The following is a 12310-nucleotide window of genomic DNA, read 5'->3' on the forward strand; positions in this document are numbered from 1 at the left end:
AATTTCTGCAGGCCTACAAAACATTATTTTTCTCTCCCTGGAGGTCTCCCACTCACTAATTTAGCTATAAGTGTACCTTAACTGGGCTGAAATGCTCATTAGGTTCATGCACTTGCAATTTTCACAGCATTCTCTCGATTTCTGTATCAGCAGGTTATTCTTAGGAGCTGCTTTCTGGTGTACTCAGTAAAGACGACTGCTTGATCAAGAGCTAGAGAGAAGTCCTCTGGGTGCTCAAAGTGTTTGACTTCAGACACAGGAAAAAATGTTCTGCTTAGTGGTGTAAGAGTAGTCAGAAACTGGCATATAGGTAGCAGCACTAACTTTTACTGGTAGACCTCGCTGGGGATGGTACCAAATAAGCACATCTCTGCTGAAATACACACATGGGGCTTGAGCAGTGATCAGCCAGCAAGGCAAATACCCGTGTCTGTGAAGTACTGTAAAATGTTATCTGGGGAAAGCAGGCGTGGTGGATGCAGCAGGACATAACAACCCTGCCAGAAACTCAGTTTGTAGCATCTGCCAAATCTGAAGGACACTTTTCTGCTAGACATGGCCAAATTCATCCCTGGTGCAACTCACACTGCTACTCATGTCTGGCCTCACCACTACCCTTCATCTATGCCTGACTGGTGATGACATCCTACACCTAAGCTTCTGCACCCCAACCACTAGGATCACTCTCACTTTTCATTTCCCACTAATTCTGAGCTCATATTGCTCTGGTTTGTCTGGCACTGTTTACATACAGACATGGTGTTATCCTTTCATAATGACTTTCTCATTCCCTGGGGAAATGTGTGAATTTTTTCATTTTTTCCATAGTTTCTCAGATACTCACCCAAGCACATCTCTTGGTTCAGTTTGTTCTCGGCATCAACTTTTAGCTTGCACTGTAATGAAAAATTGCCAGTGCTACTGAATGCAGTCTTTTTATAGTTCTGCTAAACTCATGCTTACAGGCACATCCAAAAGCCTTCTAGCAGGGCTCTCCAGCAAGTGAAACGCTAGAACAGCGATAAAGTGCCTTTCTTAAAACAGTCTCAAATACTGCAACCTACTGCACAGAAGTTATTCTCTCCACAGTGCCAGTGAAGAAAACAAGGGATGAAGAGGTGAAGAATGTATCTCCGTTCACAGTGTCACACCGTCCAGAGTCTCCTGAGCAAATCTCTGGGCAGGGCGGTGCATTTGCACAGTGCAGAGTAGCCGAAGAGCCGCATTTGCACCCTCCCGACCCTCTGCCACAGAGTTGGCAGAAGCAGCCGCAGTGCGGTGCCAGCCCCGCTTCCAGAGCCGCAGATATCTCTGCCCAGCGTGCTGTAGACATAACTGCAGTGACTTACCCCAGATCACACAATGAGTCAGTGTCAAAGCTGGCTCAGTCAGCTGGCCTCTAGGCTCAGGCTTTAACCAGCCTTCAGGAGAGGGAAACAACGCCAGTTCAGACATTCCTTAAATACTAGGGCCGCAGGGGAAGGCGACAGCATCCTGCCTAGACAAGAGCAGGAACTGCATTTGCTTCTCATTTCCAAGAGCCTGAGATATGTGCACCTTGTTTGTTCCTGGACTGACTTCTCTGGAAATGCGTTCTGCTGGTGAATCACTGAGGTGGGAAACAAGGCCAGTCTCCCAGGCTGAGTCACCCCGGGTGCAGAGGATAGGAAAGGATGCTTTCTGGTAGCAAGCACCAAGCAGGTTAATCACTCAAAACTACTAAAATCTTATGCTCTAGAGAAACAAGAGGTGGTAAGCAAAACCTTAGGGGCTGACTAGGAGAGTCACCAAGCTGTCTTACTGTATCAGTCGGCATGATACTTGCCATGCTCCAAGCAAAGTGACAGACAACCATAAAACGGATTATTTTATTCTGAAAGATGAGAGAAACATGGAAAATACAGCTCAGAGAGAGCACAAGAAGAGGGTGATCATCAATTTAGCTACTATCGGTTTTGGTCTCCCTCTCTCTCTCTCTCTCCAGAGATCTGACACCTTAGGAATGAGGAGAATAAAGCTTTCTTTCATGGAAGATACCTATTTTTTAGGTTAGAAAAAACATCAAAATTACTCCCCACATCACTTGTGAGCCCTGTCTTTTTGTGATAAAGATAAGTAGAAAAAGAGACAAAGGAGTTTTGTTTAAGTGGGGAGTAAGTCATGTCTGAGTTAGTATGGCTGATGTGAACAGTTTATAAATAGAACTTCACTAAGCCTAACAAATTAAAAATATTTACATTATTTACCTAAAACAAACAGTGCAAGGACCATTCATGAGACAAACAATGGGGAAAAAATTAAAATCACACTTCTGCATTCTTGTCAGGTGTGAACTGAATTTCAGCTATCTGTTGGTTAATAGGAGAAATAGTTGCCTCCTCCCATTACAGAAGTGTCTGAATAGCTTACTGAATTTATGACACAGACAATTTAAATCTAGATGTCAAAATGCTTTTTCAGATTGCATTTATTCAGCAATGTCTCTATTAAAGCTGGTTAAATGTTTTAACTTCCATCCCAGACAGAGTATTGATTTTGACATTTTGAGAGAAACAGAGTAATGCGTTTGGGATAAAGAGATGAATATTTAGAATTTTCACAAAATGACATATTCCAAGAACAGAAGCTAAGCAAATTAATATGAAAATAAGAATATAAATATTGAGCTATTTCATGGGAATGCACAAATTTTCATCCACTGTTTGGCCTGGTCAAATCAGTGCTGACCAGGCAAGGAGGTGAAGGCGGGGATGGCTGCACAGTGGCAAAACCAAAGAGCACAGAAATACTGCCAGGCCGCGGGGTTGCTCTGTCTTGTTGAGCTGGACCTTCTGCATTCGTTTAGGTATCCTGCTGCCACTGCAGCTCCTTCACAAGGACCAGATGGACAGGCTGGATGCAACACAGGTTGCAGAAGTGAGCAGGCTTGTGAATGATGAAAGGTTAAACGCGTGCAAAACAAAAAGCGAGACACAGAAAGCGGGTGAGCATAACAAAACAAAGTAAGGGTGGATAAGCGAATGTGCATCTCAGATGAGATTAATTATACTCTGAGTCTAATCTTGCTGAAGATGGAAGACACACCTCTGGCAACTTGGCTTCGTGAAAATACCCACGGCTGTCAGGTCTCGTTGGCTAAATGCCGTCGTGCAAAACGGTTTTACTAGCCCTATCAGCTCATTAATGCACAATTTGCTAATGCACAGGCATGAGGGCCAGGATTCTGCATCAGCGGTCCTGTTGTGGCGGTTTTGTCTTTGTGCCAGAAACTTCTGAGAACATGTTTAAAGAGACAGTTCTCCTTTAATTCAGGTAACAGTGCACCATGCACTGCAGGTTTCATCGAGACCTCCAAAAGCTGAAGATCAGTTTCCATGTAAACAGCTATGTCCATCTTCTATAAAAATGTCTTTGGTTCCTAAAATAAATGTTTTATATTAAAAAGGTTCTTAAAGAAAGTTTCAGATTTAAGTGATCAAAGTTATTGTCATTTCTTCTTAACATCTGTGGGTATTTCTTCTAATCCTGGGCTCAGTAAAGACCTATTTAGGAATTTCCAAATAACTTACTCTCCAGTTCCCCTTGCTCAGATGACTTCTTGTATAACTGCATACAGCACTGCTATATTTGTACATAAACCACGTTAAAATTCAAACAAAAATGTCAGGAAGTTCAGATATGAGGCCTTTAATTCCTATACAGAACACGTGCAAGGAACATTCAAAGGAAGTTTCAATCCATCGTAGGCATCCGAGGAATGATGTTTTCACATTCAGGGTAAAACAGGAGTCAGAAGTAACCATTATCTTTCGGTCAAGTGTTTTGCAAACATAAATGTTCCCCTTAATCTTTGGAAATCAGGACTTTAGACTGCATGATATTTTAAAATCTTGTTTTCTTTTTAAGTAAATACCTATACTTTTACATATACATAAGTAAACGCTTGCACTGGATTCATTAATAATTCAATAGCCTACTTGAGACGTAAGCCTATTTAAAATAAAGCATGAAATTCTTACACTGGGTATTAAAACATAAGTTTAATATATATATATTTTTAACTGAATGAAATAAAATTCAGGGTGAAAACCATAAACGTTTGCTGTTAAAGTTTTAAAGAACATAAAATCACCAAACAGATGGAATTACCATCTGAACATCTGGAACAAGAATTGGCTGAACTAAACCAGCTTTTGATAAAAGTGATTTTTCTACATGTGCGGAAAGAATATTGGAGCTGAACAAATTGAATAATCTAAAACAGAAATAGCAATAAGTTCAAAGTTGAGAAACTAACTGGGAACTAAACACCCAAAAGCTTGTGTTCCTCGCTAAGCTGCAAATAAAAGTGAGGAATGAAAGCAGCACCTCTCTTCATGCTTACATTTTGAGGGACACTGTGATCAGCAGCAAGCACTTTGATTCACTAGCTGCAAACAATCTAAATCAGTTATGTTTTAATTAAAAATATACAATGATGAGCTTTGCATGGTTTCTTCTGTGGACAGCACACTTGCAACAGTCTGCGTGGTTAGGTAAAAATACTAAAGGGAGAGGGTTTTTGAACAGCATGTGTGTACTGAAAACGGACTGAGCCATGAACTGAGCCAGGCGCTGAGCATGCGGGCACCCGTCCCGGCTGCTTGGAAGCAGTGGGCTTCCACCCCTGCACATGGGCACTGCAGGGGTAAAACACCGACCACTGCCGTGTAAATTGTCTGTTTTTTCATTCCTGCATGACGTGGGTACATACTTTTCTTTGCCTCCTTTGGCCCAGGCTTAGCTTGACATGCCGTGTGCTGCTGTGGGTCCAGGCTGGCTTCTCTTCACTTCAGCCCACACCCAGTTTTAGTCTCAGGACCCATACATGTGTAAGTAATAGTACCTTTGTTAGGGGAGAACTATATATATGAAATAAATACGCAATACATATGCTCTTAAAAGATGTTTTTGAACGATGCGCTGAATTCACAGCAATGTATTTTCCATGGCAGCAGGCGACTCCTCAGAGAGATGGGGAAAGGGGCATACAGCACAGTTAGTTACATCTCCTAGGGCTGGGACAGCAGAGAGTAAATTGATGAAACACACCATCAGCAACACACAGCAGTGGCTCAGGAGTGCCAGTGCTGTTGCCTGTACCAATGTTTGACCGCTAATCGTTGGCTCCATTGTGTAAGCCAGTAGCATCCAGGCCTTGCTAACGACTTCACCATTGAAGAGGCAATAAAGGATTGATAAGAGGAGAGCATCCTGCCCCAGAAGGCACCAGAAGCTGGGTGATTGCCCAAGAAACATGAAGTCAGCAAAAATCTGTGAAAACTGGGTGAGAAGCAAAGGCAGCAGGTGGAGATTGCAACCACCAACTCAAGACCGAAAAAACTTGTGTCCCCCCCCCCCCTTCTTGCTGATGTACACAGCAAGTGAGGCTAATTAAAATATAACTAACCAATAACATGTGAAATGGTAATTATGGACAAAGGAGTGTAAACTTAGGTTTTTACTAATAATGTAATAGGATAAATAGGGTGTAGTTCCTTTGTGTAGCATGCTAGCTTCGTGGAATTATGCCCTAGCACCCCTCTTTGTGCAACTATGAAATAAAACTGTTATCTCAGCTCTGTGTGAGACTGGATCTTGCACACCGGGTGACGAACCCTGTTTGAGGGACAACAGCAGGACTGGGACTTTTGTGTGCATGACTGAATAAAGGTTCCAAGGCTTGGGGTTCCTTTAGGAATCCTCTGACAGAGGTCCACATTTTACAGCCGAGGTTGTCAAGAATATGAGCAAAATACTCAGGTGGAATTTATACACCCCCTGGAGGCCACAATCCAGTGGACAGGTAGAAAAAATGAATCAGACACTAAACCGACAAATTTTTTCAATTATGCCAGGAAGCCCAAAATGGGTTGAAGCTTTGCCACTTGCCCTGCTGAGGATTAGAGTGACTCCTAGAACTAGAGGAAGGATAAGCCCGTGTGAAAGTCTGCACGGCAAACCTTCTAACGTCAGTCTGACAGGGAGGCCCCAACACTTGCATCTCGTAGGGGAAAGGGTATGAACCGGGTAAGGTGTTGGGTTCCATCCACAAATACGCCCTGTTAAGAGCACCCATACCCCTTGATTTCCCGGCACACTCTGTGTGTGCCAGAGATCAGGTCTGCCTACGGACGGGGAAGGACGATCCCCGTGAGGAACAGCAGAAGGGACCCCATCGAGTGTCACTCACTGCGAGCGCTGCTGTGAAACTGGGAAGTGGAACCCTGGGTCCCTGACACGAGGGTAAAGGAAACACCTCCTGGGCTGGGGCGTGGGTGCCTGAGGGGCCTTGGAAATTCACTTTAAGATGCAGTTAACGAATTGCACCTGCAATGCTGCTGAAACCTTGGTTCATCCAGGTTGTACACAAGGAATATCTCTGGTTTGTGTCCTTACAGCTGTGGGGGGAAGAGCCGTATTGATCTGTTTGTACAGAGAATTTGACCTGTGTTAAGGATGGATATCAGAGTTGGAGATGGAAGTCTCGGGAAGTTGATGAGCGCTTCCGTTAGACGGTGTTGAGCGTCAGTTCTTGGTGATTGGAACTTGTCGCTTAATTCCGCGTGTGCCGCTTTGGAGACGGAAACCCCGAGCAGCCCGGTGTGAGCCCCGCGGTGTGTACAGCAGGGTGAGCCTCCCGGGGGGAATCGCTGCCGGGCGCTTTGCACTTGCCCGCGGTAATGAGAAATAAACCACCTTCACCCCACCCCTCCCTTCTTCCCAGGCTTACCTTTACTCTCGATTTCTCTACCTCCTCCCCCAGGGAACGGGGGTTGTGGTCAGTTCATCACCCCTTGTTTCTGCCGCTCCCTTCTCCTCGGGGGGAGGACTCGTCACGCTCTGCCCTTGCTCCAGCGTGGGTCCCTCCCACGGGGTGCAGTCCCTCAGGCACAGACTGCTCCCACATCGGTCCCCCACAGGGTCACGAGTCCTGCCAGCACACCTGCTCCAGCGTGGGCTCCTCTCTCCACGGGGCCACAGGTCCTGCCAGGAGCCTGCTCCAGCACGGGCTTCCCATGGGGTCCCAGCCTCCTTCAGCCATTCCCCTGCTCTGGGAATGCCCGAAGCAGCCCGGAGCAGAGACCCACCTGCAGCCCGTGGAGGACCCCCTGCTCTGGTGTGGGGTCCTCCCTGGGTGCAGGTGGGTGTCTGCTCCGCCGTTACCCTCCCCGGGTGCGGGTGGGTGTCTGCTCCGCCATTACCCTCTCCGGGTGCACGGCACAGCTGCCTCACCATGGTCTCCACCACGGGCTGCCGGGGAATCTGCCCTGGTGCCTGCAGCACCTCCTCCTTCTTCACTGACCTTGGGGTCTGCAGAGCTGTTTCTCTCACGTGTTCTTACTCTTGTCTCTGGCTGCACTTGGATCTCCCAGTTTTCTTTTCCCCCTTCAATACATTGTCCCAGAGGCGCTGCCACCGTCACTGACGGGCTGGGCACTGACTGCTCCGAGGGGCGGGATGGGGCGATGGCGCTGCCCGGCGGGCAAATGTCGGTACTGCAGCGCGGGGCCGGGAGTGCGGGTCGGCGCGGCTGTTTGCCGTGTTCTGTGCTTCCACCGCGTGGCCACACACGGGTACTGCAGCCCTGTATGCATTGGTGTTAGTTTTTGGCTCCAGGTCTCTTTTTTACTGTCTCTCTGTCCCTGTTTCCTAATTCTTCCTTCTCTGCCCTGTAACATGTAGCTCTGTGGTTTGTTTTGTGTTCCTCCCCTGCCCTTTCCCTCCATCGTTTGCTGTCCTGACTCCCCATCGTTGTTGCTTTTTCCTCCCCCTGTGCCCTGTTCTTTGTAGCTTTTTTGTCTTTCACCATCTCTCTTGGTCTCGCTCCCCACCCCTACTCTTTTTCCCTCCGTGTCTGTTGTACTGCCCATCCCAGGTTTTTTTCTGCATCTCTGTCCTGCTCCTCATCCTTCTTTGTTGGTCTCTGTCCTGCTCCTTCTTCCTCTTTCTGTTGCCTCTTTTCTTCTCTCCCTGCTGCTTCTTTCTCCATATCTGTGTCAGGCTCCCTGTCCCCATCGTCTCACCGCCCCGTTCCTCGCCTCTTGTTTTCTCGCTACCCCCATACTGGCCATCCGGCTGCCCCTTTTCTCCTGTCTTCTAGTGTCCTGCACCCTGCTCCTCATTTTTGGCAGTCTCCAGCTCTGCCCAGCAGCCCGTTGCTCCAGGAGCCTACTGACTGACTGTCTGTTCCCTGCTGGCCGGAGAAGCATGGCTCTGGGAACAAGCGCCCGGGTGTGCTAGGGGCAGGGGGAGCATTAGGTGCCCTGAGCCCAGGAGCAGACTCCCTTCTGGGACTTGTTATGTGTGTGACTGAATAAACACTTGCTGTCTGCTGGCTGCCTTTTGTGCTTCCTTTGCACCAGGGGAGGGGTGATGATGCCCTGTGGGGGTGGGGGGATGGCCTCCAGCTGTGGGCTGGAGCTGGAGGGGCCCCAGGTGTGGGCAATGAGGCTGATGGCAGCAGCCCCTCCCTGTAAAGGGGTTGCTCCAAGTGGAGGGGTGGGTGCTGCTGTTGAAAGCAGGGAAGCCCTGGGAGGGGTCGGTGTAAACCAAGGGAGGAGCAGAGCAGTTGCTGAGGGTTGCTGGGCTGTGGCTGCACCGAGGGAGAAGGTGAGTGGAGCTGTGCAATCAACTGGGAGCTCCTGTGGAAGGAGCTTGTGGGGAGGATGGTGGTACCTGCACGGTGGCGGCGGGGGGGCACTGCTCGGTGTTGGAGCCGGTGGTGGGGACACCGTGGGGTAGGGCTGCACCTGGTGAGGCTTCTGGGTGCGTTGGCGGGGTTGGGAGGGGTGAACCATGGTGTCCCTGCAGGGTCGGAAAGTAGGGAAAGCTGCCTCTCCCTACACAGCAGGAGCTGCAGTCCTGGTGTAGGGGGTTTCTGGTCACCCCGTCGGTTCCCTGGGGCACGCTGGGATGGGCGCTCTGCCCGCGCTGGGCTGCAGGCGGCCATGCTGAGTGTGCCAGCGCCTGCCAGGAGCTGCAGGGGGTGCAGACTTGGCTGCCAGGCAGCGGCATCGCTCACGGGCGCGTAGCACGGCCTGGTCCTGGCTGAGACACGGCCCCTGGGCGCAGCTCCAGGGAGAGGTTTGGTGACGCTTTCAGGGGGTTTCCTACGGGATCGGCCCCTGCCCAGTGCGCGGTGGTTGGCCCCGCCCCCGACGCTGCGTGCTGCCTTGGCCCCGCCGCGTTCCTGCTCGTTGCTGTCACCCCGTGGCCATAAGCCGGTACTGCAGCCCGGAGTTCACTCTCCCGCCGCGTTCGTGCCCGTGTTCCTTCAGGCGGAGGACAGCCGGGCGGTGGAGTTTCAGAAGAAGAGGAGGGACAGGAGGGAGGAAGGAGAAAGTAGCGTCTGACCTGTCAAATTCTCCCGGCAGTGCCGAGAGCTGCGGTGAGTCCCAGGCCCCCGGGACCCTCTTGCCCCCCTTATATGTCCCAGTCCCTTCCTGCCCCTCTCTTTCTCATTCTGTGATTTTTTTTTTTTTTCCTTGCTTCTCTATAACTTTTCTTCCTATTCTTCTGTCTTGCTCCCCCTTCCTGTCTCAGTTTCTCTCTCTCGTCCTGCTGCTCCCTTTTCTTTTTCTGTCTGCACTTTTGAGGATGAGTTATTTGACAACCTGGCAAACGGACTAATCAATTATTTAACTTGACAATGAAATAACTTTTGAGTGTCCTGACAGGGAACTGCCTTCGTTATAAGACTGAAACCCCTGCCCAGGTTAAGACCCTTTCCCTGAGCATGTGTAGTCGCAGAAGCATTACGTAAGCCATATTATAAATGTATGTTAATCACTAGCAGTCAATACCTAATAGGTGTGTTTGAAAAAGCACTAACCTTTGATTTTTGTGTGTAAAAGAAGCATGAAAACCTGCTGTGGGTGTGCTTGATTTGTGGAATAGTCCCCCAAGCAGCCAGGCCTGAATAAATACACTACCTCTCCTGAGCGTGTTCAGATGGGTTCATTGCATGCCGGGCACAAATCCTCTTTTGGGAGAACAGTTTTTGGGCGACCCAGCGGGGACGGCTGTAATGCCCTGCCTGGAGCGACTTGCTGACTCTTGGCGGGAAGACCCCGCTCTCTGGACACCAGCACGCGGCGACCTCCTGATCAGGGACCCCATGAGTGCTCTCCCCGAGCAGAGTGGGTACGCGACGCGACGGTGCAACGCTCGGTAAAAGAGATGTTGTTTGATTTAAGGTTGCACGTGCTCTTAAGGGGGGATTGTTGGTAAAATAGGTAAATTCATGTACGTTTGACAGTGACGACTGGAGGATATATGAAGTGGTGGGTCAGAATGGGCTTTTTGGGTAAAAATATGGGAGCTCAGCCATTTAAAATGTCTCCCTGTTCTCCTCTCGGGCCTATTGTAAAATACTGGGGAAAATACCCCTATCCTTCCAGTGAAAAAACTGCGTGATCCAGGATATAGACTGGCTCAAGATTTAAAAGCAATCAATCACTGGTGGTGGACATCCACCCGGTAGCTCCTAATCCATATCCATTGTTAACAATAACAGACTCAAATGGCTACTTTTCTATTTTAGACTTAAAGGATGTCTTCTTTTGTATACCTTTGGAAGAAAACAGTCAGCAGATTTTTGCTTTTGAATGGGAAGATCCGTCGACTGGAAAAAGAACCCAACTTTGCTGGACTGTGTTACCCCAAGGATTTAAAAACAGCCCGACCATTTTCGGAACAACCGTGGCTAAGAAGCTGGAGCAGGGGCCAGGTAAGGAGAATCAAACAACCCTTCTTCAGCATGTTGGTGATGTCTTGTTGGGGGCAGGTACTGTTGAGACTTGTAAAGAAAAGACCGTCAGCCTCCTGAATTTTCTGGGAACGGCTGGGTACCGAGGGTCAGAAGGGAAGTACAAGCCACAAGACAGACTGTAACCTGTCCTGGGTTTGAGGTTTTCCCACGAAAACTGGGCGATGACAGAAAAGAAGCCGTTTGCAGAATGCCCCCCCCCCCCTCAATCTAAAAGCAAGCTGAGAGGATTTCTAGGAATGGCCGGATGGTGTCGCCTGCGGATTCTGAATTTCGGCCTATTAGCAAAACCCTTGTATGAGGCAACGAAGGGTCCTGAGGAGCTACTAGAATGGACTCCGGAACGCAGGAAATTTTTTATTATATTAACCAGACTTTAATGAAAGCCCCAGCTTTAGGACTACCCACTCTGACTAAACTCTTTGCATTATTCATGAAAAGGGTCACGTAGCGTTGGGAGTTCTAACTCAGCTCTTAGGAGACTGGCAAAGACCCGTGACTTATTTCTCTAAACAATTAGCTCAGGTGAGTTCAGGATGGCCGGGCTGTCTGCGGGCAGTCCCAGCTGCTGTTCTCGTTATGCAAGAAGCCAGAAAATTAACTATGGTGCAGAAGACAACAATGCACGTCCCTCATGCCGTACTGACTGCACGGGAACACAAAGGACGTTATTGGCTTGCTCCAAGTCGTTTGTTACAGTATCAAGCCCTGTTATTGGAGCAAGACGACATCACCTTAGAAAAAAGTACGGTACTAAATCCTGCATCTTTAATGCCGACAGAGAGGAAAAATGACTCTAACCTTGATTGTTTACAAGTGATTGAACAGGCGTATGCCAGCAGACCAGACCTGAGAGATGCTCCCCTCCAAACTCCAGCTGAGGAACTGTATATACTGATGGAAGCAGTTGTGTTGTGAAGAGGATAAGAAAGGCTGGTTGTGCTGTGGTGACACTCACTGAGGATTGGGAAGCTAAAGCATTGCCTCCAAATATCTCTGCACTGTGGGAGGCATTGGCCTGTCAGCCTTGCACAGCCTCTGAGAAATAGCTAGGCTTTGATGAGAAACAGGCCTTGGAAGAAAGATAAACTGCTGACTTGTGCCAAGGTGGCAGGGAAAATCAACGGACAGCTGCAACACTGAGCTGTGGAAAAGTACTGAAGTGTGAGAAGTTACAGGGTGAGCAAGGTGAGCTGTGGGGAAGCGATGGGTAGGTCCAATACCCTCAGAAGAAAAGTCAGTGCTTGCACTGATGGAAAGACTGTTAGCTAAATGTGATGCCCATATTAACCCGCATGCCTTGGAGAGACTTTTAAAGTGGGTATCAGGAGAAATACCGGGAGTTGACGTGGTTATTGTTCCGATATGGAATGATGCAGGAGTAAGATTGTGGGACTGTGCAACCCGAGGGAATGAGGTTGCAGCAGAACTCTTAGTGACATGGAGAACTCTTTTTGAGATAATAAAAAGAAAAATAATGAACGCGGCCAGACTGTTAAC

At 48.6% G+C, this 12310-nt stretch overlaps 1 protein-coding gene across 1 annotated transcript; it reads left to right on the forward strand.

Moving 5' to 3' along the window:
- The first annotated feature begins 8838 nt into the window (after positions 1–8838).
- Positions 8839–11782, forward strand: LOC141944182 (uncharacterized). Its single transcript, XM_074870284.1, has 4 exons — positions 8839–8862; positions 9145–9430; positions 10586–10771; positions 11331–11782. Exons 1-4 carry the CDS (start codon positions 8839–8841, stop codon positions 11726–11728), a joined length of 894 nt encoding a protein of 297 aa, XP_074726385.1. The 3' UTR covers positions 11729–11782.
- Positions 11783–12310: the final 528 nt, after the last annotated feature.

The sequence above is a fragment of the Strix uralensis genome, chromosome 5 (assembly GCF_047716275.1).
Source record: "Strix uralensis isolate ZFMK-TIS-50842 chromosome 5, bStrUra1, whole genome shotgun sequence".
Classification (NCBI taxonomy): Eukaryota; Metazoa; Chordata; class Aves; order Strigiformes; family Strigidae; genus Strix; species Strix uralensis.